General features: G+C 41.3%; 2 protein-coding genes across 3 annotated transcripts; both read right to left on the reverse strand.

Annotated features, from left to right (window-relative positions):
• Window positions 1-749: 749 nt before the first annotated feature.
• Window positions 750-5555, reverse strand: LOC307014824 (kelch-like protein 11). 2 transcript variants are annotated; one of them, XM_079643017.1, is made up of 3 exons: window positions 5405-5555; window positions 4500-4976; window positions 750-4005 (listed from the first exon to the last, which is right to left on the reverse strand). In XM_079643017.1, the coding sequence occupies exons 2-3, from the start codon at window positions 4961-4963 to the stop codon at window positions 2421-2423; spliced, it is 2049 nt and encodes a 682-aa protein (XP_079499143.1). In that variant the 5' UTR covers window positions 4964-4976; window positions 5405-5555; the 3' UTR covers window positions 750-2420. The 2 variants fall into 2 exon arrangements, with proteins under 2 accessions (XP_079499143.1, XP_079499142.1); XM_079643016.1 differs by lacking the exon at window positions 5405-5555 and having other exon boundaries at window positions 4500-5091.
• A 489-nt stretch (window positions 5556-6044) lies between these two features.
• Window positions 6045-27323, reverse strand: aclya (ATP citrate lyase a). Its single transcript, XM_079643015.1, has 28 exons — window positions 27175-27323; window positions 24716-24895; window positions 23083-23205; window positions 21488-21550; window positions 21132-21322; window positions 18953-19032; window positions 18302-18432; window positions 14869-14987; window positions 14245-14381; window positions 14095-14156; window positions 13892-14009; window positions 13631-13785; window positions 12641-12734; window positions 11613-11754; window positions 11289-11457; window positions 10739-10843; window positions 10448-10644; window positions 10290-10371; window positions 10090-10200; window positions 9850-9977; window positions 9637-9730; window positions 9387-9541; window positions 9146-9296; window positions 8796-8939; window positions 8480-8593; window positions 8287-8369; window positions 7631-7707; window positions 6045-7526 (listed from the first exon to the last, which is right to left on the reverse strand). Exons 2-28 carry the CDS (start codon window positions 24872-24874, stop codon window positions 7432-7434), a joined length of 3279 nt encoding a protein of 1092 aa, XP_079499141.1. The 5' UTR covers window positions 24875-24895; window positions 27175-27323; the 3' UTR covers window positions 6045-7431.
• Window positions 27324-27415: the final 92 nt, after the last annotated feature.

Below are 27415 nucleotides of genomic sequence, written 5' to 3' on the forward strand. Positions count from 1 at the left end.
CGTAAATGCATCACCACCACTTGTATAAAGCAAAGTGGGACGTCATGTATTCCTCCACCCAGGGCAAAGGCACAGAGAGAAGGTTCCCACTTGAATATCGTAAAACGTTATACAAATGTTATTACATGGTAATACAATATTAGTGAAGTGTGTTTAAGTGAAAAGGTTATTGTATAGTATTTCATAAAAATGCAATAGAAAGCCAAGAAGGTCATTAGAAATCTCTGAATTCAGAATATAGTATATCAAAACAAATTCATAGTAAAATATGTAATGAGAAATATTGTAACAAAAACAACACAGAATATTATGCAATACAAATCATAGTATAGTATGTGATAAAATATTAATTTAAAATGTCTTAGAACCATGTCCTGATAGTATTCAGGACATGGTTCTATTTAGCCTATACTATTCAATGAATAGTAGGCTAAATAAAAAACAATTACCGTGTATTTGGTAATGCAGAATCCCACAATTTAACAAAGTTCAACTGAAACACTCTTTTATGCACCAGTCAATCCTAAAATTAAATATGGAGATGAATCCTTTAACAAGTGTATGTTTACGGGTCTTAATTGTTATGTTATAAAATGTATGCATTATTGTTTTTACAGTCTTTGTTGATGTTGCGAATGGAAATACTGTGTTGCAAGAATAAAGAATACACACTCGATTCAACAATAAAGTATTATCCTCATACTCTTTAACAAGTCCAACTTAATATTAATACACTTTAAATGGAACCATTTGTTTTACAAAACAACTTTAATTGCAAGTGATGACCTTGCATTTCTTACATCCAATATAAGCACACGTCAGAACCATCACATGCGAAGCAAATTACATAGCATATCCCACTTCATCTTTACAGTGCTATTTATATTGGTCATAAAGTGGAAATGAATATCATTTCTGCGCTCTGTAACCTTTATGCTGTAATAAGCGCTGCAAGGACAGCGGGAATCTCTGAATGTCAGTCACAACACATTTATATAACAATCTGGTTAGCTTGGTCTATAAGTCGGATTCTTTTTCAACTTATTTGTAAGACTTTTAGCAGGATGAGAGGAGACCACAGAACAACATACCAGTTCTCTAATATACACCCAACTGTAAGGGAAGTACAATAATAAGGTTTACCATGACATTTAATGTTGGAAAAAAATCTGCAGATAATGATAACGTTTTTATTTTTAAAAGAAGATCAAAACGTACTGAGTTTGCTGGCCAAAACAAAGCTTTTCCATTTTACAATCACCTTGTCTGATAAGAAACAAATTAAATAAGTAAAGTGGCAACTTAAATCCCTATGCTTCTGTAAGACTTAAACAATTGGATGTCAAAAAGTGCAGTTGTAGAGAAACTCCTCTCTGCAAACACTAATCATACTCCCCCACTCGCAGAAATATACATTTTCAATGTATTTTTCTCGAGTGAAGGAGAATATACTGAGCAATGGATTTCCAAAGTGCAAATGAAAGGAATGATTGAGCCATTGCCAGAGATGGAGACCAAACGCAGTGGCTAAATATATATTAAACGTTAAGATAAATCAAGGGATTCGCTTCATTCAATCTTATCACATCTTTTCAACATCACAGTTTTCTCATCATTTCCCCACCTCAGAAACCATGAGATAAATTGCTAGTTTTCAAATATTAGATGAGCAACACAAATGAATTGATATTAGACACACTCAGTACAAACGTTGAAGGGAAACTGTCATCCAAAAGTAAACTAGTCTATGGGATTTTGACAGCCTTTCTTAAGGAATTAACATGTAATTGTTGAGGCTGCACTTTAACAAGCAGAGCAGTTCTAATAAAACAGTCATGATATATAAGTTAGATGTAAGACATTTGGACAGATGTACTACTTGCATGAGGAGATTGTCACAGTGTTAAAATGGAATGAGACTTCATTAAGAGAGTTGGATTGAATGTAGGAATGCAGTTATTGGCAATGTCACATAGCCTACCTAGTACAGGCATACCATTAAGGAATGTAAAATATCCATATAAATGTTTACATATACAGCTTTACCCTATGTATGTACAAACAGATAAACGGCACCCATGCCAACATTGACAAAGGGATTTTCAGTTGTTGGCTGCTATAGTATATAACACTCTTATTCACATGTTTACATTCCCCTTGTTCCTCCTCACAGACCACCAGACATCTGTCTAAACACTTCACGGCTTTCCACAAATCAGCCATTAACACAACACAACACAGCATGGGAGCTGATGGCACGAGTTCAGTTTCATGTAATCCAGTATGATAGCCAAACAAGACCCACTGCAGGATGTTATGAATGAGAGAGAGTCAATGAAGATGGCTTTAATGGAGATAATGTTTGCAGTGTATCCTCCGATAAATCATGTCGTTTTTAAATTAAGCATCCGCCGACTTGCTCAGCACTCTATCTGCGACTGGAGCTGCCGGCGTAAGGTGAGCGTGCGCCGGTGAAGCTGCTGCATCTGCTGCATGCGGTCTCGCTGGCGGGCCAGGTTCTGGGGCATGGGGTAGCGCTGGCAGCCGTACAGGAAGCGGTAGGGGATACGAACATGGCAGGCGGTGGCTCGGCAGCGAGGCTGAGGCATGGGCGGCAGCAGCATCCATCGTTTCCTCTCTGCACAGTAGCGGTAAGCCTCCTTGCGGTACTGCTTGTCCACATCGTCACTGTTCTTCCAGCCTCCGATGATGAAGACGTCCTCATCGAAGTGGCAGATGGCAGCACCCTCGATGCTGGTGACCTCTGGTGGCAGGCTCTCCAGGATCTCATCAGAGATGTGCCCACTGATCTTTTGCTTGGCAACCTCATCCCGCACCGTGTAGCTCTTGGGGCAGCAAGAGGCCGTGTGGTAGAAGTTAGTAGAAGCCACAGCCATCTGGAAGATGCAATAGTTGTCAATAAGTGGCAAGGAGTCAACGTCTTGCCACTGGCGGCTCTCTGTGTCATAGCGCGTGGTCACCGTCTTTAGTCCATCCTCATTATCCGTATCGACAGGTGTGCGTGCCGTGACGTACACATAGCGGTCCTCTACACTCACTGCCTTCACATCCCGCAGGATTTTGGGAGCTGATTCCAGATTGTGCCACTTGTCCTGCTCTGGCTCGTATATACTGACGTCTTTGAAACCTGGACTGAAGTTACCATGGCCACCGATGCTGTACAGTATATCTTTTATACAGGTGAGGCCAAATGAGTGCTTGCGTGTGGTCAGGTTGCTCACCTGCTCCCAGGTGTTGCGATTAGGATTGTACCGCTCTACGGTCTTAGCAAAGCCAGGCTCCATAGAACCAGCTACGTAGACGTGGGACTCTGTGGCGGCGATGGCGTGGCCATCCAAGTGGTTGTGGATGTGAGGCAGGTTGACCCAACGGTCCTCATAAATGAAGTAGCCCACACACTCACTCAGGTAGTCCCCTCCTTCTGACACACCGCCTACCACCATGATTACATCCATATTCTGGCCAAAGCGAGGCTGAAAGGAGGCCATGTGGGAAGACCAGAACTCCATATCCGTTGACTTGAGGTTCTCAAAGCGAATAGCGTGACCCTCCACGGCCTCTGACACCAGCCGTAGGCAGGCCTCATTGCTGGACACCAGCAGCTCAGTTTTCACCACCCTGGTCAGATAGGTGGGCTTGATTTGAGGCAGCCTCAGGAGACGGAACAGCTCCTCAAAGTAGCGGCTGCGGTCCTCTGGGTTCTTCTGCACCCACTTCACCACAGCCTCAAAAAGCACCTCCTCAGAATCCACTGTGATCTCTGCATCCGACAGCCAGTCACGAACCAGGTGAAAGGGCAACGTGTAGAACTCGTCATCCTGGATGACCTTGTGGAAGTTGCGACGGATCATGTCTGCAGCCCGTAGAGCCAGCTGGTCCAAGGTGTACATGTGGGCTAGACTGTGCACCGCCACGCAGTTGGTCAGGCTCAGCTTCTTCTTGAGGAACTCCCCACAGAAGTCCTTCAGCTGCAACAAGAGGAACCTAATACAGAACCAACAGAGAGAATACAGTATAGGATGTCATCAGAATGAACTGTTCCTGTAACTAGATAATACTACTCTGTTTCCACCAGTTGGGCCAGGCAAGTCTTGCTTTCTGCAAGCAGAGCACAAAACAACAATTGTTTTGGACAACAGAGCAGCCACAAAAGGCCTCATGTTAACCTTCTGAGGTCCATCAGATTTAAAACCCATCTCTATTGTTATAATATTTATACTTATCCTGACATACATACCTTACCACAATCTAAATTGTATTAGTTTGTATTTAATGATGTTGTTTGTGCAAGGCTGTTTGTGTATTAGTATACCATTTGCTTCCATTTTAAATGATATACTTTTATTAATTGACTTGTATTCCCTTATCTATGGCTGTGTTTAAACCTCGTTGTAAAGCACTTTGGATATGGTTTGTGGTTTTTAAATGTGCTCAATCAATGAACCTGACATGTAAAAACATCATTGTAAACATCATACCTGTCAGCTAGCTCCAATACTTCATGTACATTGCAGGTGCTGACGCGTATTTCCCCTGTGTACATGTACTGGATGACACTCTGCACCGTATCCGGGTCTGGTCCCAGCTCTGAGCTCCATTCCTTCATCTCTACACGTCCGGACAGGGACTCGGAGAACTGTCCTCCCAGCAGGGGGGTGAAATAATCTGTGGCCGCAGCCAGGACGGACCTGTGGGCTGAAAACTCGCAGCTCTGCACGCTCCCGCTAGCTGCCCCGCTGCTGAAGGCCAGCGTCACGTCACAGAACAAGCCCTGCTTCCGCTGCTCGTTCTGCCGCCGAGACAGCTCTGAGCAGTGGGAGGAGGAGGTGAAGTCCTCGGACTCCTCGGCGTCCCCGTCTCCGGCAAGGGCGCTGGGTGTGCTGGTGCCGCCGGTAACGCTGCTCCTGGCTGAGTCCTCCGGGTTCGGGGCCGCCGCTGCCATCGTGCTGCCGGCTCTGGAGGTGAGCAGTGGGGGAAAATGAAGTAAACTAGTGCAGGAGAGAAGGCGACATACGCAGCCACACATACATGGAGTCTATGGTCAAAACAGACAACGACAGTGAAGCGCGTTTCGTATTAGGAGCTTTATATCCTCGATTAAGAGGAGAACATGGGTAGTTTATAAAAAAGTCATTCATATAACACATCGTCCTTTGAAACTGCAATATTGTGATGACCATATTCTGGTCTTCAATTAAACAAATGTTTAATTTTCATATCAAAATAGTAGTAGATTTAAAACAAAACAACAAGGATTATGCAACACGTACACAGCTAAATGTAAATATTAATATTTAAATATCTGTGCATAATGTCTAGGGTATTAACCTATATTTACAAAGGCTTTACCATTCAAACACAAGCTAAAACATAATTACTTTACCTTTCTTATGTCAAAGAGATTAAAGCTTTGGTAAACGACGAATACGGAACCAACTTCGGTTTGGTAAACACAGCTATAATCCCTGACATGCGCAGTGGGTGAAAGGCGTGACCGCGTCGTTGACGTCAGGGGCAGTTCCCTCTGCTGAACGGAGCTCTGATTTGCACATGGTGTAAAACTTGCATTTACACGTATAGTTGCCTTGGCAAAGGGAAAGGGAAGGTCGAACCACTCAAACTTGCAATAAATCTTAGTATATTGCATTGTTTAAATCTGCTGCTATATATTGAGTTTGTTTATTGCCTTTTCGGACTAATTTAAAAAAAAAACCATATAAAACACTTTAACATACTCTAATTCAGACAGAATAAGCAGGCAACTCATTGTAGATTTTTGACTTATAATGGCAGGAAAAGCCCAAGCGTAATTAATAATGGCTGTGTGGTTACGTGTCCTAGCAATTGGGCCTGATGCACAATGGCATTTTTTCCCTAAGGGCACACCAACATAGTTTGCAATCATTATTGTCAAATTAGTAGTAATTCAATGTAATAAAGTGCTTATCAAACATAATTCCTTAAACCTGACACATGCGCTCACTTGCAAATGTTACACTATATTTGAAAGATAACACTGAACACACATTGTATTATTTATTACATTACATTAATGACATTTATTTTACTCAATTGCACAGTTGTCAACTAACAAAAAATCAGTACAGAGGCACATTCAGTTCACATTGACAGAGTTAAGGACATACACTTTGCAACAACACTGTTGAGGTTATTAGTTGTCAGAAGATTTGTTTTACTGTTTTGTTACATTCGTACTGGTGATGGCTGTCAAAGATTCTCTTTTGGACTATGCATTTTGGGAGAATGTTTAATGTTCTTGTTTCAAAGAGAATTTAAGTTTTGTCCTGCGCTCTAATGGTAATGAGCAGATTGTCTACATAAAGCTTCTTTCCAGATTGTAACCTGATCAATATTTGACACTTGTAATGTAAAATATTAACAGAGAAGTTAACAATATTAATTCCCCAAAAGATGTGAAGACATAAAATAAATGATGGTATTTAACAGATAAAATAATTTGCTGTCCTATTAAAGTGCTGAAATCAAAGTATTCTAATAACTGATGTAAGTGTAATGGAGAAAAATACTGAATGTAATTCTTTTCATTGTTAATTCCTCATAGAAAATCATACTATAAACACATCCTGGGGCTTTTGGCAACAATTCCCTAATCCACTCAACAACTTCAGAAAGAAAAACATTTTTATTTGTGTTATGACTAACACTCAACTTCCATTTAAACCATTTGAGAAAGTACGCCCAAATGTTCCACCAGCTGAGAGATCATTTTGCCTCCAAATGTCAACACATGCCAGGAGTGACTCATAACACGGTCCCTTTGTCACAGAACACAGCACAATGCTTGATATTTTCGACTTCAAAAATATGTAAACAAAATAATAAAATAGCATAAACTACATAATTATTGTACCATTTAATTTCACCGACAATACATCTATACATAAATAAAGCTCTGGTCTACAGTATGTGTTCCTATTACAGGCATTATTGCACTACATGCTCACCCCTTTGTGGTAAGATCATGATCTAATTGGCACGAGGAAGAGAGCTGCACAGAGACACAACAGTCTGTGAGACATGCTAGGTTAATACAACAATTATACATATTTGGGGTAAACAACATTACTTAAAAAGCCATGGATTATCCCCTTTTACTCCTTCACTTGATTTCTTTTAAAATCTCCCTCAGTTAGACCCTGATTTTGTTTTACTGGAGCTTCACAGTGTAACAGGTTTTTCTTATATTCACAGAGCTGCAGCACCAACAGGTTCCCAAAACTAAAACATACTCTTCTTTTTAACATTTGCAATTTACAGCTATAGTAATAGTAACATCTTCCCTATATAACGCCACTGTTTAGGGGTTAAGATCACGGTGTGGGCGGGGGATGAAGGTTTGGGTGACACCCTATGGTTTATACCCTCTGATCACATGGACATGTGTTCTGGCAGCACGTAGGAGATGTCATCCCAGGGGTGGCGGTACAGACCCTGCTTCAGCCTCTTCTGGTCCAGGTAGTGTCCTAAAGAAATACAAAGAGGAAGGGTTATTGTAATACAGGGTAGAAGTGTTCAGAGCCTTACATACTCTGGCGTATCAGTGTGTCTGCACACAGAAGTGACTCACCAATAAATCCCATGCTGCGCCCCAGGACAAAGATACCGTTCAGAGCTCCAATTTCCACAAACTCGTCAGCTTCATCCCTGTGATGGGCATGATAGAAAACAGGGATAAGAGAGGATGCATTGAAAAGATTGTTAAATACAATATCGGCATAATACGTAAATCATAAGCGCATAAAAGTGCAGGATGACATGTTTAATTTAAAGGAATACTTCCAGCATAAAATAATAATTTGCATATTAATAACCCACCCAATGTTACCTTGATTTCTTGAAGAAAACTAAAACACAAATTTAGCAGCAAGCTGATGTTTTTAAATATTGTTGTTATTGATAATAACAACCCCCATTTACATAATGTTTTTTTTTTAAAAATAATTAGTTAAGTGTAGATGCATTATGGTACATCTTAATTTAACAGAGACACAGGGTGCGTAATTGATTAAAGATCAAACGCAATGTTGGAATTAGGTGCTTTGTTTTCAAGTATTATTTAGTTAAAGCAAGAACACAAGGATCTTATCTCCCACTACATGGCTCCAATATCAAAATGAAATTGGAATGCCTGTTTCTCAATTTTGTCTCAAATATAGTGAAGGTGTCCCTTTTTAAACAACTAACTGTAAAAAGACATAAAGATGTCCATATTTATTGGCTCACCTTGTAAAACCACCACAAGTCCTGAGCAGGTCCACAAATGCCACACCAATGAAACCATCCACGTTCAGGATCAGGTTGGGTTTCTAATACAACAAATAAACACACAGGGGGAAAAAAAACATGTAATTGAAAGATGTATCATGTGACTATTTAATAAAGGCTGTGATTGGCAGGATGAAGTGATGAATCTTACTTTAGACGTGGTGATCTTCTCCACATCTAGAGCATAGTCCAGCATCTGGGTGGAGGGGAAGTGCTGCTTCACATAGTCCTTCAAGATCTGGACTCTCATGTCTGGATTGTTAATCTGAGCAAAAAACAGATAATTCCCTTTCAGTCTAAATCTTTATACTCCATTCAATCTGGTTTCCCTCCCTCTCTACTTGTCCTTTACATTATAATTGTTGCCCCAACACTGGCAGTGTACTACACCCCTGTTCACTATGAAACACAATATTAAATCTAATTTTTCTACGTCTGATCACACGCTTCAGAGCCATTGGACTCACCGACTTTACTCTGTGTCCAATGCCCATGATCAGCTTGCCATCTTTTTTCATCTTGTTGACAAACTCCATGGGCAGCATGCCGCTGTCAAAAGCGTTGCTGAACTGCTTCGCTGCAGCATCCAAAGCACCCCCAAAGCGATCACCCTGAAAAGTGACAGAGAGGAACAAAGAAACGCTCAGACTCAGCTTTTGCAGTACATGTTACAGAAGAGAGATATATAACTAATGAAAATAGAACTGCTCTGTACGGTTTTCTGTTCTGTTTTTTTACATGTATATTTTGTTGTTCTATAAGTCTGGGAAAAAACCGAACTGAACTAAAACATGAATGACAGGTGAAATGATCTTACGATGGTTAGAAGGCCGGAGGTGAGGCTGGAGATGAGGTCTTTGCCAGCTCGAGCACAGACGATTGTGTTGTGCGCTCCAGAAACAGCAGGGCCGTGATCAGCGGTCACCATCAAACACATCTCTATAAACTGGCAGGCATATCTGGGCAACCTGCACACGAAGGGATACACAACAATGGTTTATGAGGTTTAAAGATTACTGAACTACAAAGAGTTAAGGTATAGAGGTTAACAGGCTGACCTCCTCTGGAACCAGAGAAGCCCCAGAGTTCCTCCCAGGCCTATTTCTGACTTGAAGACCTCAGTGATGGGCATGCCTGCGTAGATGAGCTCCTGACCTCTCTCATCACAGATGCTGGTCATGAAGGAAGCAGGCTTACGGATCAGTCCCAGCTCCTGCAGGGACATTTTCAGGTCATTTTAGTTAAGTCTTGCCCTCAACCGATCACCAATGATTCATAATGTTCAGGTGTGTTCAGAGGCGTACTCACTCGTGCCCAAGAGTAATCCATCGGCACAGTAGGGGGAGGCATCTCTTCGGCTGGCACGATAACCCCTTTGGCAACAAGGTCATCATAAACAGAACTGCATGGAATCAAAACACAAAGAAGGCCCAGGAATCAGGATTATACTAACAACATTTTTGTCAAACTGATTATTTATCCAAGCACTAAAAGGAATAATAAAAGACAAAGTGCACTGACGTGATGATCTCTCCCAGCTCATCAAAGCTCTTGGGGACGAAGGCACCGGCCTCCTTCAGAGCTTTGTTCTTAGCCGATGCGGTCTCAGAGGCCTGGTTAGCACAAGCTCCTGCATGGCCAAACTGAACCTGAGGGGGGGAAAAGGAGCAAAATGGGTCAGAAATATAATAAAACCATTCCGTATCCCCTTGATCTATCTTTGTTCAAAGCACTGAAAGGCACCAGACGCTGCCCTCTCACCTCTGAGGAGAACATGGTCGCACACGTGCCAATACACCAGGACACCACTGGCTTTGTGATCCTGCCCTGTTTGATACCCTGGCAGATCTTATACTCCTCTGTGCCTCCAATCTGTAGAAGGCAGAGACAAATTCAGAATGAAGCAAATCAAATACCGTTTCAAATCTGCAGGCAACAATGTGTGTTGATCTAATCCTCACCTCTCCCAGAACTACGATCATCTTTACTCCGGGGGTGTCTTGGTAGCGCAGAACATGATCAGTAAAAACTGAGCCTGGGTATCTGGAGAAAAGTAAAAGTGTAAAGAGCAACTCAAACAAACAAGATCACATCCTGCGGGTATAAGATAGTTACATACCTGTCCCCACCAATGGCTACACCTTCAAAAACACCGTCGGTGGTGCGGGAGATTATGTTGTTGAGTTCATTGGACATGCCGCCTGAGCGGGACACGTAGGCCACGCTGCCCGGGCGGTACAGCTTGGAGGCCAGGATGTTATCCAGCATTCCTCCGGTGTTCCCGATCTTAAAACAGCCTGGCTTGATTCCTCCCACCTGAGAAACAACACAGACAGAGAGGTGTGTTGGTATGCTCAGATAGAATAACAAAGAGTGAAATTGTGATGAAAAAGAGTGAAGCAAGACTAACGGTTGCTGGTCCAATGATGTTAACACCCTTCTTATCTGCAGCCTTGATGATCTTCCTGGTGTGGGCTTCAGGGATTCCCTCAGCGATGATGGCAATGGTTTGAATCTGAAAGCAAGTCATTCAAAAAAGCTTAACTTCAAAGGTTTTATTTGTCATATACTGTACACAGCTATAGTGTATTTGTGCAATTAAAGTCTTAGGACACAGGTTCCTTCAACAATGCAACATAAATATATACAAGACATAAAACAAATACATAACTTAGCTCTTATGTGCCTTGCAGATGGTTACACTGGTATCATTTAATGTTTTGGACCAGATAATAGATAGAGATACAACAAATATAGAACTGCTTTCATACATGGAATAGAGGATTTCTAACTACACATTTTCTTTTACAAAGGTATGTCACATTTCCGACATAAAGACACTAGTATGATGATGTAAAACTTAAAAAGCGCACCACTATATAATACTTAGTACGTTTAGAAACCTGATGGCCAGGTGGTAAAAAGTGTTCAAACTAAGTACGGGATGATGGTGCATTTACCTGAGGGTACTGCATGGTCTCCATAGTGCTATCAAAGGCAGAACGCAATGACGCAAAGTTGATGAGCACATCCACGTCCGGGTGCTTCTTCATGGCATCACTCATGTTCTTATAGACAGGGAGGAGGATCTCTTTATGGCCCCAATAGTACTTCTGTTTGTGGTCTCCACTGAAAGGCAGCCATGCAGAAAAGCATTTGTCACACAGTGAAAGGACACTGTTTCTTCAAGAGATTTTTTATTATTTTAAATAACTTATCAGCATTTACACTGCCAGCTCCACACAGTGAACACACACTAAAGAGGAAGGACGGAGCACACTCACGTGAACGGGTAGACCATGGCGGCGACGGATGGCTCTTCTCTGGAGCAGACATAGTCAAAGTCCAGCATTCCTTGCACCGCCCGAGTCTGCATACCCCACACAATGGACTTGGTGTGTTTGCTGAAGAGGGAAGTTGCCTTGGCTACAGGGAGAGAGAGCCGTCACATACTGTGTAACAATCTGAATAGACATGTCAACAAATATGTAAACACTATTCCTTTCTGTAGTTCCTGTGCATGCATTTACAAAACCTCCTATAAAGTTTGTGTAATCTATATTTCACATGGGCATTAAAGGGGCAGGTGAACATGAAATGAATGAGTTTAAAAGAATTACACTTTTTTTTTTTTTACAAAGGGCAATGAAACCTTTTTGGCCATAAATACTATTATAAGGTTGACAGAAAAAGTCTGTCAGCAACTTCAATCCTAGCAGCAACTAATTAAGTTTTAAATATTCATAGCAAATAAAAAAGACATGTTGATCTTAAAGATGTACTGGCAAGCCCCAACTTGTAGCCCCACGCAAAGTTATGTGATGAGGCCCTCTATGTCGCGAGCGTCGACGGGGGGTGCTAGTGGAGCACGCGCCGGAGCCTCGCAACGGCGAAACTGTGGCGCGCTTACAGTAATTGCGCTTCGGATGAGGTGCCCTCCGCGAGGTGAGGCCCCCTCCGCGAGGTGAGGCCCCCTCCACGAGACCCCACGCAGTCTGCGTGATCTGCATGTAGGGAGGGGCGGCCCTGTGTACAGGAATAGATGTGTACTGTATGTGTGCTAATATATATCAGTACACTGAAGCTCCATTTTAGTGAGTGTGGATTGCACTCCTTTTTCTGCCCAAAGGGGGAGCTAGCATACAGTATACCTGAACTCTGTCATGCATCACAAGGCTATTCCAGCTGTGCAGTCATGCATAAGAACTCATCAAAGCCTCAGCATTCCCAGTGTGCATTTGTGTGTGTGTGAGTGTGAGTCTGAGTGAGTGTGTGTGTGCGAGTGTGGGTGTGGGTGAGAGTGTTTTCTCACTGATGGGAGCTCCGGCTTTGGCCTTCTTGGATGGTGAGTCCTCAACTTTGGCTTTGTTGTCAGAGAAAGAAGCAGTTCTGCTGGATGCTGGGGTCTGGACACGACACAAAAAAGGAACAATTCATTTTGTATTCTGCCCTGCATATTTAAAAAGCATTTGTGCTAATAGGGACGGCTCTACTGAGAACTGATCTGCTTTAACTGTAAATACTGGCAGTGATCCTTTATATTTTAGGAGATTGATGAACATCATCTGCGCACAGTTACACAACGAGTCTTAGTTTAATTGATTTATGCATCGCCCACTTAAGAAAGCTAACTGGATGTCAGTGCTTTAAGCTTTAGAGTGGACACTTTCATTTGAATCAAAATCAAACGCTTTTAGAAAGAATTGTCATATCATTTAATAAAGAATATTTTCTTTCTCTATTACTTTTATTTTTTAATACTCATATGTTTTGTTGTTATAAAGTATATTGTAGTACAATGCAAAGTTTTAAATATGCATTTAGTTTTTATTTTTGGTTCCGATTCTTATATAGTATAATATTAAATCTTCAATTTTTAGTATTCTTCCTACCTCTACATTTGAAGCAAACAGGCAACTACGTGCACACATGTGTAGCCGTTTGCAGAAACACACACTCACTTTACTGAAAGCCTACGCACTGCACAGTCTTAATGGATCCCTCGGGGCGGTGCAGTGCGTTGCGTTACTGACTGCAGTCTCACGACTCCTGAGTGAGAGGAGTCCACCATGCACTTCAATGCTTTTATAGAAAAGAGCCTTTGGGGTTCTGATAATCTGGTTCAGTAAAAGGGCAAGACAAAAACTGAAACACAGGCTGAGGCATTCAATTATTTTTCTCACTCTGCCTTTAAAATTTACCACACTATTCGGCGGGGTTGACGATGTTAAATCACTACACAGTGAGCTGGAACAGCATCACCACAGCCGATTTGTCTCTGTGGAGTCACTATTTGTCATACCCCGGGGCTGCCGCTGGAGTTGAGAAGGAAGTTAGCCGTGTGGGCAGCGGCAGGAGGCTGGTTGGGGATTGCCCGGTGGCCCAGCGCCATGCCGACAATGGCAGTCATGTGAGTTTCTGTGCCAAAGACATGGAGGGGGATCCCAGTGGTCTTTCCTGAGGAGAGGAGGTAGAGGGAAATCAATTAAGGTGCATTGAAATGAGCAGGTGCTTGCGGATAAAACTGCCCATAAGAAGTGTGTTTAAATAATGTGAAACATACCAACTTCTCCCATCACTCTGAGACCTTCCTGGTAGTTGGGGCCCCCCCGGCGGACAAAGATGGTGACCTCATGCTCCTTCAGTGGCACCTGATAGTCTCTGATGGCTCGGACAATCCCCTAGATAAGACAAGAACATGCTCTGTGAACTTATATTTAAGGAACATTAGGTTAGCATATCATTGAAAATAATTTGATACTTTACCTTAAAAGTTGCTGCAACATTTGTGAAGTTTGCAATGCTTCCCCCAATGATCAAAACCTTTCCTAGAGAACATCATTATAAAAACAGTATTTTAGGGGATATTACCACTTCGAGTGCACACAGAAAGTTTAGCTGAATCTGTTTTCTTACCGTCAGGGTGCTTCTCTCTGGTCATCAGGGACAGGATGGTCTTGGCGTAGTCGTAGGTCTGCTGTTCGCTTGGTGCTCCTGAATACTCCCCATAGTTAGCCAGCTCGTTGACGCCTCCCAGGTCACAGATTGTGTCACTAGGAGAGGTATACATCAGTCAACCACACGAAAAGCAACAGCTGTTTGTGTCCAAAGCTGGCACAATTATATAAGACAGCAACTTAACTTTAGCACTAAGCTTAAGATACACTTAGACACTTAATGCACTTTTTTGCATCAGTTATAAATGAATAATGTAGTGTAAACAGACACAACTTAACAGTGCACAGAGGGAATAATTAGTCATGGCTGATGTGTCTGCATGTCACGCTTCACACCTCCGACAGACGGTGGAGTGAGGCAGACACAGCTCATTCCTCCAGACTCTCACCAAAATGTAAACATCTGAGAATCAACTTCAGCAGGCAGCTGCATAAACTCAATTATGCGTAGTATAATCAATGTAATTAGGAAAAAGTCAAGGGACAATTTAAGCAAACAGAGGAAAACATCCAAGTGGATTATTTCAGATAAATGGCTACTGCGTCCTATTTATTCAGGCTTTGCTTTAAGTAGTGTGGGTACCTGTACACCACTGAGGCGCCCCCCCCTGCCACCATGGTCCAGATCCTGCCTCGGGGGTTGAGCAGGGTCAGTTTGAGGCTGGCACCACTCTTTGCATCAAGGTCCGCAATGTAGGCCTCCTGTAAAAGTACAAGAAAAAAGGTTATAAAAATGCCTTAGGACAGTACTGTACTAAAATATTTTTATATTTAAGATAAGCCATTCCATTTAAGGCTCTGTTATTCTTCTGCTCCACCACATCTCAGATAGCAATATTGTAGGCCCACCTACTGACTGGTTTAATACGGAGCCCCTAAAAGGGACATGGAAAAAAAAAAAAAGAGAGAGAAATAAATAAAAAAGTCGGGATAACGGGTTAGAGCTGTTGAGCTATTTGTTTAAGCACCGGATTGGCAAAACACCCCTGGCCGAAATGTACTTAAAATGAAGTCTGAGTTAGAAATATATCTCAAATAATGTATGCACAGTCATTTCCCCACGTACACATAACAGTCTGCAATGAAATGGTTGTCTACTGTCACTTCCTCCATGGGGCAGCGGTAACTTTATAAAAAAAAAAAAAAAGTCGTGATAACTGGTTAGTTTCTCGTGCGCACAAGATACTTTCTCGTGCTCACGAGATAGGAGAAAGTAACCCGTTATCCCGACTTTTTTTTTTCTCTCTCTCTCTCTTTTTTTTTTGCATGTCCCTTTAGGTGCTCCGTAGGTTTACACTGTAGTATTACTACTTTTAATTCGGAAAAAGACCTGAGTACATCTTCCACCTCAGAGCATAAGAGGTCTATTTGACCATAGTTAGTTTCTTGTGCCTGCATTGATTTTGAAGAGCTATTAAATGAAAATATTGTGAAAAATATTAAGAGTGGATGTGATGTGCTTCAGTGGTTGTTTGTTTGCCACAGCTGGTGGCTGAGTGTAAAGAAGGCTCCCAATCAAAGGCTCCCGCTGTCCCTCGTCTCCACCCCAGCCCAATTAGACGAGCCCGTCTGGTACACAGCGTCTGTTTCTGAGTAGCTCCTACATGCATCCGCCAAACACATATTAAATTGAGCCCTGACATGCAGGTGAATCAGATGTTCTTCAAGAGTAAACATAATAAATCAAATACCTTCACAAAACAAGTCTTTGTTACAATAAGCCTACATTCTAAAAAGCAAAACAATTAACCTGTTAAGCCCCGAGCCTGTTTTTCAGGTCTCAGGCTCGAAAATGACATTCCCAGAACAAATGACCATATCTTCCCTTCTAAAAGGGTTACATTAATAATCTTTTTTCTCAAAGCAAGGTTACATCTGTGAGTTGGATGTAGAAGTATCAGAATCAATATAGATCTTTTTATTTTAAAGTAAATTCAGATTGAACACAGTAAAAAAATGTAAATTATTTTGTCCGTCCAAAAATAAAAAATACTTATAGTGAAAACCACTCTTGAATGATGGGATGGTAGACTAAAAGCTTTAGGACTCCAAACTACAACATATAATAAATACCCTGTATCAAGATTGATGCAAAACAAGTGAAATTTGACCTTTTTAAGAGAGATTTAGCACAAAAAAAAAACACTTCTGGGGTCATTTGGGTGGATTTTCGATATCTCTGGCCCCCCTTGGTCGCTTTTGATGATTGACATCTCTTTCTAACCGTCAGAGCCAATGAAATCGAGGGGACCTCCCACATACACATTACCAAATAAGGAGTGAGATTGACGCATAGCCAAAACCGGAAGCTGCGATAACTCTGGTGGCTACCATTAGCAGCTAACTTTTATTCTCCGATTTTTACATAAAAATGGAATTATGGATTATAAATAATTTTTTTAAAGTGACAGACACATTCAATTAACCTATGGATGAACCCACAGCCGCGTTTTTTCTCGTTTTAATGCCATTGAACACGACTTTTGATCAGAATAACAGCTAAGGTGAGACGATTTCCGATTTTTCCTCCGTAATGCTACGTGTTGTGATGTCTGTGTTTGCTTCCCCTGTCGCAAGTTCTGATCACTCAGTGATGATACTATACCTATATAATCTGTAGAGTCTCAGCTTTAATCGGATATCTTGTATGTGCAGTTACGATAAGTAATAAGGGTACTTTATCTTGAGTTCTGTGCCAAAGTGCGTTAGCATTTTTCGCTCAGGGGTCATTTAGATGCTTCTTATGAGACTTGTGTTTTGTTTTGGTAAAAATGGTTTGTATCGTCATTTAGCTGAGATTCTTCCCGTTAATCTGTTATAACACATTAATAGGTTTTTAAATATTAAGATGCCCTGAGACAGAGTCGTGAAAAAAAGAAAAAAAGACCCGCCGAAGGGGTCTTTGGGGCTTAACAGGTTCACCACAAAGCTCTATTCCAAACAGGCATCTCATAGATGATGACATTGAAACATGACGCCATTACATTATTTATCAAGTTTTTACACGCAGGTCTCTGCCCAGACGACCTTTACTTGGAAATGTCTCCACGTCTCCATAGCTCTCCAGAATGAGTCATAAAGGCTGATTAATGGTTGTGTGTTGTTACTGCCCTTCCTCATTAACTCCAGCTGGGATAGGGTCACATGTGGCGAGTTACCTCACCTCTCTTAAGACTGACACATAAGTCATTAATCCACTCATTATATGGGAGGGAAACTACTTCAGTCATAAATAAGTCATAAATTAGCCAATTCATTTATTGAAGATATTGAAAATACTCCAATCCAAATGCTTTGGTCACCTCTAGTATTTATAATTTTCACAATTTCAAATCCTACTCAACACCTCATTCAGTTTCATCTCCCTCATTGGAGAACCACAGCAGCCTAATGATGCGGACAGCGAGTGTGGAAACATAAATCAAATCAGCCAGACCTTTGATTAGAAATGGTCTATCGACACATTACATTACATTTCATTTAGCTAACGCTTTTTATCCAAAGCGACTTACAATGACCAATTACAGGGACATTCTCCCTGGAGTAACTAAGGGCTAAGTGCCTTACTCAAGGGCACACTAGTGGTGGTGTTCCAGATGAGATTTTAACTCACAACCTTCCGATCTTCAGCCCCCCTCACTATCCATTAGACCACCACTACCCCGTTTGACACGTTTACATAGTTTTTTTCCCACTTATTCTACTGTATTTAAAAGTTGTTCTATAACTTTGTATTTCTATAATACATTTCTTCACACTAATTAACTGCTCTTACCTTCATTATAGCATACAATTATATTTATTGTTTTATTTTCTTGTGTTCATTTATCTCGAGTAGCTGAATAGTTTTTGTCTTGGCCCTCAGTTCCGTCTTATGATTGGCTTGTGGTTAATCTGTGAAGCACTTTGAACTGCACTAAGCTGTATGAAAAGTGCTGTTCAGAAAAAGTTGAATTCATTGACTGACAAGACGAATGTGATGCATTCCTAGCTCTATATCTCCGGTGCTTCCTCACCTCAGGATAGGCCTCCCTGCCGAAGGGGGGGGGGAACTCCACGTCGCCCCACTTGGCCTTGCAGAGATAGTCCGCTGTGGCATCGATCTTGGCTGCCATGTCCAGCACGTAAACTCCATCTTTTGTTACCACTGAGAGAAGAGGGGAACAAAAACAGTGTTGAGATCTATACTCCAACAAGGTTTACAAGCACCCACCTGCTGAGTTTCATTATGTTGCACCACGCTCGGGCGCAGGTGACCACCACCTTCCTGCTGTCCCTGCAGGAGGTGGAAGGAAAGTGAAGATTGTTGGGGGGGGGGGTTGGAGTGAAATCAAAGCAGTCCCCGCTACTTCCACAGGAACAGCTGCCAGAGGGCATGTACTGCTGCCCAATTACTCCATTACAAATAAACACATGCTGCCTTCATCAAAGAGATGCATGCATGAATTACTAGTTTCCTCCCTCAGTGTTAAAAATGTTGGCTTCCAGATAATGTTTTATTATGCATTGATGTTTTCATCTTCAATTTCCGTTTGATGTCCCCCTTTCATAATCTGATCATATATTTATGAACCTGCGTTGGAATAAAAGTGTTTAAGCCATCGTAATAACTTGTTTATATATAGCATGTCAATAGACAAACAAATAAACAGAACAAAGAAACGTACCCAGTGGATTGATCTCCAGGTAGGTGAAGAACAGATCCTCGTACAGGTTGAAGAGCCCCACGATGAAGCTGGCCAGCACTCTGCAGAGAGACAGTCAACACATGACAGCTTCTGATTGGTTGCTGCAGCACCAGAATAGACAGTGATTCAATCATGTTACCAAATAAAGAGGGGTTTATTATCCAACTACATCAGAAGAAATGTCATAATCAATCTACAGAGAAAAATTAATCTGCAACTTTTATAATAACAGACTACTCATTTGAATCAGTTTTTAAGCAAAAGGGTAAACATTTGCTAGTATCAGCTTAAACGTTTATTACAATTTGTGCACAAAACTATTTTTTAATCAGTGTAATAATTTTTAGATTTATAGGCAAAGAATATAATCAGTAGTTGTCGCCCTTAATGTGTAAGATCCCTTTAGCCTAGAAGAAAATAAAACATTTAATTATAAACTAAACCGACAAATGTCCATTTAATTATCTTCCAACTTATCTACTAAACATTGACAGTATTCCAATGGGAAACTCAAAAAACGAATTCACTTTTTTTCTTTGCGTTCATCATATATTTATATTATAAATAGTTAATTAAAACATAATCAACCCCAAAGCCATCTTTCAAAAACCGTATATATATATATATATATATATATATATATATATATAATTTAATGTGTATAGTCTTATATTGCCTATACGTTTTTGACTATTAGCAAACTGTTTAATCTTTAATACTGGGCGCTGCAATAAAATGTTCCCGTAGAACATATTCCTGGTCGATAAAAAATAAACCAAAAACAACAATTTAATATATCAGTTCCACATAATTCAAACCATGACAAACTACAGGCAATGTCATTGACAGATTGCTTGAGCTCGACAGGAAACAGTCCACCTTTAAATGTGCTTTCTGCGGAGAAGGAAAAATCTAATTTACTTCCTCCTTCACATGTCAAGAGAGAGCAGTGAGGAGTGGGGGGGGTTGCTGGAGGAGGAGGTGGGGGTTACAGGGTTTTGCTCGTCTGCCTGTCAGTTATGAAGGCAGCTCTGAGCCTGTTGTCAGGACTACTACTGTGGGGGCCGACTGGGACCGAAGCCCCCCCGAGTGACTCAGCTTCACGTGTCTGGGTCTGATGGGGGGGGCAGGAAAACCGCCCGAGTGCCACTCTTGTTTTCATTTCAGAGAGTCTGGGGGTGGGGGGGGGTGAGCGGGGGTTGGCAGGGAGATGTTTGGGTCAGCTTCCTCAATGTCAGCCAAGACAGTGAGTCTGTCCATTATCTGCTGGTGAGATGGATAGGGTCGGAGGTAGGTAGGGGGGGGGGGGGGGGGGGGGGCAATGTACTGTAGCCATCACAATAAAGGGACGTGCTCTGAATGTGGCTGTAGCGTAAAGAGGCTGGGGGTGGGGGCTGATCGAAGAGAAGGCAGGGCAGAGGGGAGTTTGTCATTTGTCTAATGGAAACCATCCATCCATCTCCTCCTGCACCGCCGCGTTTATTGGCAATATCAAAGTGCTTTCTATTATTATATTTCTGCGGTGCTTTGGTTTTCCTGTCCATTCAAATGTATAAGGAAAAAATCCACCTTGTTTTGTTATTTGGTTTCAAGCTACTTAAATACATCTGTAGTGAGTTAGCAAAAAAGATTGTTTGGGCTTTGGGAACACAGGGTGACTTGAAATGAATCTAACCTGGAATTTGTGACTTCAAATCTAAAAACTGTTTGCAGAAATGAACTTGGTCAATTAACTGCATTAGGAGAAAGCCAAATGCATGATTGTGCTTCTAATTTTATACAAAAGCCAAATGATTTTACTTAAAACTATTTAGTATTATAGCTTCTTTAAATAGATATTGAGCTTATCAAATATGTTTTGAAATGTTATAATAGTTCTTGGTTTAACTGTAGGGCCTGTTTTTTTAATTACTAGTCTGTGTTTATGAATCATTTTAAAGAGCTCCATCTCAACCTTACCATATGATACAAAAACTATAGCATCAAACATTGCCAGTGTAGAATAAATACATCTCTGACACAGTAACACTGTACGCTTCAGGCTTTTGTCCTGCATTCTATTGTCAACATTGTATCCACTCAAAGTTTTGTCTTTTACTCTCCATTATTGACAAAAAGCACAAGTGTTTGCACTGCCAACTGTTTCCAGGTTACTCACGCTTTATTGTCATTGGGGACGTGAGTCAGCAGCTCCTTCTTCACGGAGTCTTCACTGATCTTTTCATCCACCCCAATTAGCAGCTTCTTCGCCTTGGCATCCACATCCCCCACGTCCACCCCCCCCTCATGGTGAAACAGGATGTAGTCCCCCTCCCGGCTGGCGTAGATGCAAACATAGAACTCCTCTTCCTGAATAATGAAAAACAGTCCTCAATAAATGAGAATCTTTTTGAACCAACATCTTGTATAATCACTGCTTCTAGTGTAGTTGAGGTAGTGATAAAGTGTGAATAAGAAATAAAACATTGAGGGGTGATTTGGACAGATGTAGAGTAGGTGTAATGAGGGCTTTACCTGCTTATGGGCAACAAACGGCTCAATAAGGAAGTTCTTCAGAACGCCCTTGGCCTTTCCCACCTGAGAGTCAGAAAAAGAAATATAGGAGATAAAATGCTTAGTAGATAAAAGAAACCGGCGCTAACAATGCATATCATGAACTCACTGATCTTCAGATTACTGGACAAAAGGGATGAAAGGGATATTAAAGCAAAATTATTAAAGTGGGCCAATTAACGTTTCAGAAGAGGAAAGGAGACAAGTGGTGAAGGAGTAGAAAGAAAATGTCATGTAATGGTCTCAGCAAAGCCACAGCTCATTTGGCGAGGCTGTCATGGTTCCTTTGTTAAAGGCCAACGGGCACAAAGTAACCAGGCAGCCGCTGAGAGCAGCCAGCCGGACAGAACACAGCAAAAGAATGAAAAAGGGCAGAGAGAGAGTTGCCATTTTGAAGTGTCCGAATAAAAAGGTTTTTGATAATAGGCAGGAGAAAAGAGAAAGACGATCTGATTGAAAAACCCACAAGGGGGCTGAGGCCGATTCAGATAAATAAACTGACACCTCCCTTACCGCCTCACATAGGAAAAGAAAGCTGTTTATGTTTGTGAATGCAATTTGTGTATGAATGATTCAATTTAAAATATGGATTATTTATAAAGATACAAATTATGGGCAACTGCAGCTTGAAGTGGACAACCCGAAATTTCTCACAACGACTTGTCTTTTTTTGTCGACACATCTGACAGAGCTTGATCTATTGAAGAAAAGCTCAGAGTCAGACAAGTTAATTATATGCAAAGGGAAACTAACCTGAAATGAAGATTAATTATATTTATAAGAAAAAAAATAAAGAAAAATCAACCCTCCTAAACCCTCCTTTTTATTTCTTTACCCTCTAAAAAAGGACACTTACTCCTATGGCTCCCCAACACTTGAATACACAATCACAAAATTATTTTGTAATTGAATACTTTTAAGAAACGTAGCTTGCTTACCTATTATAAGACTAATACGTCTACATTTGTCAACAATGTACGACGCTAATACATCTGCATAATTACTCTTAATATATACTCTTAAGGGCACGATAAAGATACGAGCTGAAATACTGCCCACTTCACAGTTAGAGCTTCATTCATTCTTGTTTACTGCCACTAGCAGCAGCTGACAGCTTCATCTCATCTGTACACACACACACACACACACACACACACACACACACACACACACACACACACACACACACACACACACACACACACACACACACACACACACACACACACACACACACACACACACACACACACACACACACACACACACACACACACACACACACACACACACACACACACACACACACACACACACACACACACACACACACACACACACACACACACACACACACACACACACACACACACACACACACACACACACACACACACACACACACACACACACACACACACACACACACACACACACACACACACACACACTTCTTGGTTTATGAGGCACAGCAGCAACTCCTTGGCACAGTAATGGTATCTTGTATATTGTGGTTGTGCTGACTGGATAGATAGATAGGAGGTGGGGTGACGTACTGTCGTCTCTCTCATGAGGCGGGTCTTCAGCCACTCTCTGACGCCGCTCAGATCCAGGTTCACGCCGACCAGCCCCAGCTTCCCTCGACGCTTGATCAGCTGGTCCGGCTTCACCACCAGCCTCTGCAGGAGGAAGATAAACAATGTTCAGTTTCACCAACCTTCAAACTGACGATTTCTTTCACTGAAATAAATATTTTAAAAAGGACAGCATTTGGTTTGAGATATGATCTATCAAACAGCTCTGTAGCATTTACACCCTGACAGAATATTGATCTGTTGAAAGCAACAAGCTGACATCCAATTAATTCAAACCTCGTAAAACTGTCAAGTAATGTAAATGACCTCTCACATAGACTATTCACTGCTCTGGATTCGTTTTCTTTAGATTCAGATAGCTGAAATGAGTAGTAACATTTCAAACCTGCACATATTTTTGATTCATGATAATAATCCAGATTTATTTTCTAAAATGTCTTAAATGTGAATTGATGCCTTTTCTATAATAGTCAATTGAGTTTTTAAGTTTTTGATTCTTGTCACAATGAACCTACTGTGGGAAGTTGTCCACTTTGGCTTTTGGAAATTGTGATGGGCATTTGTCAATGTTTTTTTTACCATTTATTAAGCAGTGATTTAGATGTTTTTAATCAATACAAAAATATTATAGTTAGAGCCTTAGATCCAACAACTGACACATAAAAATAAAAAACAGGAATATAGCACGGAAGTGTGTTCCATAACTGACTCTCTACATCTTGACTTCAAACATGTGACGGCAGATGTTTACTGATTCTGTGATGCATCAACAAATTCAAGATTCCATAACAATATTTGTTATTTTCACCTGAAGAGTGAGGTGGGATCCCTCCCTTCTGACGCAAATGCAAAACCTAACCCCCGCCGACTGAGCCCGCTTCCTCTCAGTTGCGAGGCAGATAAAGAGAATGACTTATGACAGCGGACCATTAGTATCTGGGCGCTCGCCAGTGAGCAAAGTAAGAGGGCCGAGGGTGAAAGTTAATGTGATTTCCTAATCAATCCTAACTGCAGCACATATCTCCTCCTCGTACCTTGCAGATACAAATCCTTCAGCCGGTATGGAGATAGGGGGAGAATGTCATCTTACCCTGCAGGATGAGTCACGACGTAATTCAATTAACTCCTATTAGAGCCCGTCTATCTGCTGGTGCTTCGCTATGAGGAACAGAGAGTTGATCTGAAAGCAGGGCGACCTGGAGAAATCTTTTTATAAGAAATGATACCCTTGCTGAACCTTGACCTCCCTTTACTCTGCGAGTGAGAAATATTGTTTACATATAAAGAATGGAAGACAAAAGAGCATTTCTCTGCTGTGTACACTTCTGTTTAATGCTTCATTTCAAATTCAATTGCTTGGTTGCTCTTCTGTCGGAGACGTCAGCTAACAAGCATCAGGAGAGCACTCTGCTGCAGCCTAAGTAATTGTCTCCATAAAGGGAAGATCATTTTATGTGCCAGATGAAGTGGCTGTGCTTTAGGCTTTTTAAAAAGGCTATAAATATGAGATAACAACCTGTCTGCTCACTCAGCTCAAGAAAATCTTACGTCATGATCAACCTTCAGTTTTGTCAAACTGGTTCCTCTGCCTCACCTCTGTGAGCAGCCATGGGTGCTCCTTCGCCAGCTGGTCAAAGTCGGTCTCTGCCTTCACGTTGGCATATCGGAATCTGTTCTGGACGGCTGCCGATGTGCAGATGTGTTTGTAGAGGAACTCTTTTCCCGTCTGCTCGGAGATGGCTTTGGCCGACATGACTGCTGAGGCTAGACTGGCCTGAGAGGAGGAAGATGGACACAGAGAGATAGATTGGGAGATATACACATTAGCAGTGAGATGGATGAATACAGATAAATAGACATGGGGACATGGAGGGAACCGGTAAAGGAGGCAAACAAAATGGAGAGTCAAATTGAAAGAGAGGGTTTCTATTGTTTGGCTTTCTGAATTAATCCCCTTTATGAATGAGGAAAAGAAACCTGCTTGACATCCTCTGCTGTCAGATCAGTCAGAAAGGCTCTGGTAAGCAGGTGAAAGACAGCCTTGTTATTTGTATTTTCCATGAACAGCCTTCCGTAATGCTGTTTAACTGCACAGAATTAAGAGAGACTGCTAGAAAATCTGATTACACACTAAGTGCAAATTCAGGACTCCTGTCTTTTTGCAGTCACATTGTTTATTAAGTGTGCTGAAACCAGCAAGACACAGACAGTGAAGTCAGGGAAGCTGAAGGCAGCACGATAAGCCTTGGTTTGTTCGACCTGCACACTTGTGAGGTAATGGGCAATTATTTGCTTCTCAAACAATCAGGCTCCTTCCTACAGTTGAGATTACACAGAGAAGGAACAGGACTCTCACAATAATATACACAAGTAACAGACTGATCAGATGTGAATGTTTATTAGCAGCACTGGAAAGCAGCACAGACCTGACATTTATTGTGCCGGAAGTAAAGTATGAAATTAAATAACTTGTGATAGCATCCATAAATGTTATGACAAGAGGGAGGAGTTTTGACCTTTACACTTTGGCCTCAAGCTTCTCTCTATAAAGGTAATCTCAAGAATGGGTGAAACACACAGCTCACAACAGGACGATTTAAAACAGGGATTTAAAATCATTATTCCTACGAGGATACACAAATACAGCAAATATTATTATCAGAGCAAAGTCATGAAAAAAGGTGAATAATTCCACCAATGCCAACTCCCATGAAAACAATAGTATAGATTCAAAGAGTAAACAAATCCTCATCTCTCTCTAGAGGTAGCGCATGACGCCGCATTGAATAATTTGTCTTCAATGACGATCGGGAAAAAATAGAAAAATCTATTTTTATGTGTTATTTAGAATGACATCACAACAATATGGTGTTGTCAAAAGGATTGCTACGCCACTAAACCTCTCCCAGATGTTTGCTGTTGCCTTTTTACATCAATCTTTAAATCTATTCATACATTTGTATCTTACCCAAATTGTTTAGTTTTCTAATGGTAGACTCAAACTGATAGAAGTGTTGTTAGATTAAAGAAAAGGTTTTTTGGCAGGGTCAATGGAATGCAACAGTATCAGTTTTTTTGCTGCGACACCTGCTTTTACCTACTCCAACAGATCCCTCTGAGGCAAATAATATCACTCCTTGCAGCAAATGTACATCAGTATTGAAGAAAGTTGCATATTAAGGCTATAACACAAGGCTTTATTACAATATCTCCTAAATCAAAGCTTAACTCTATCATGTAACCTTGGCAGGATGGCTCTATCTGTTTCTACGTGGTTCATTAGGCTGAGAGCTTTGGTGTCGTCCCAAACACTGCGGCCCTGGCAGCTATTCCTTCAATGGATTAATGGGACTGTCCTGGTCCTTACTATTGATCTTCCTTGTGTCTCTGAGTCACCAAGAACATGGTTTTTCCAAAGCTCATCCAGGGACAATATATAACATCCACTTTCTCTGTGCAACTGACCTGTCAAATGTATTGAATGTTACTGCTTCGCATCAGCAATAATAACTGATTCAGATGATGCACAATAACATTGAAAAACATGTAGGGGTGATGGATGGGTTGGGGTTGGGAGGAGGGGGGGGGGGGGGGGGGCTATATGAAGGCACAGCTCTAAATCAGGACAAGTGCACACTAAAGCAAAACGAACAGACAGGGAGGTAAACAAATTAAAGTGAAGCTTTATATTCACTTAAGACATACTCACGTAGTAACACAAATTCTGCTTGACTTTTTAACGGTTTAAGATCCCAGAGAGAAAGGATTCAGACAAGTCTTTCATTCATTAACGAACCGGCCAGAGAGCAATGATTTTTTTATATATTTGTGTGGCAAATATCAACATCACCACACCATTCAAAGAACACGTTTAGTGATGATGACTATAACTTCTGCTTCATAATCTGTTGAAGCAGGAGAGCTGCTGGGCTTGACAGAGCAGTTCAACTTGTTTTAAACTGCGATACAGAAATAAACAGTGAAAGAGAGACAGGACAGGTAATGAACAAAAGTTAAATAAATAGTTATTTTTGATAACAATAAGTTATTTACCTTGTCTTTTTCTTCCTTCGACGACTCTGGAAGTAAGTTGCGGTTACAAGGCGGAATTTATCGGCAGTGCTGATTCACTGTGGATACCAGAGGTGCCGGAGAGCAGCGCTTCCTGGGAGTTTTGTCTCCATCGCCCATCTGCCGATAGGCTTGGCTGATGTTTCCTGGTTTATGATTGGTTTAATCCACACCATGCTCTATTGATGCCTTCAGGGACACTAGGAAATATTACAACAACACG

Source organism: Notothenia rossii (genome assembly GCF_949606895.1).
Source record: "Notothenia rossii genome assembly, chromosome: 8".
NCBI lineage: Eukaryota > Metazoa > Chordata > Actinopteri > Perciformes > Nototheniidae > Notothenia > Notothenia rossii.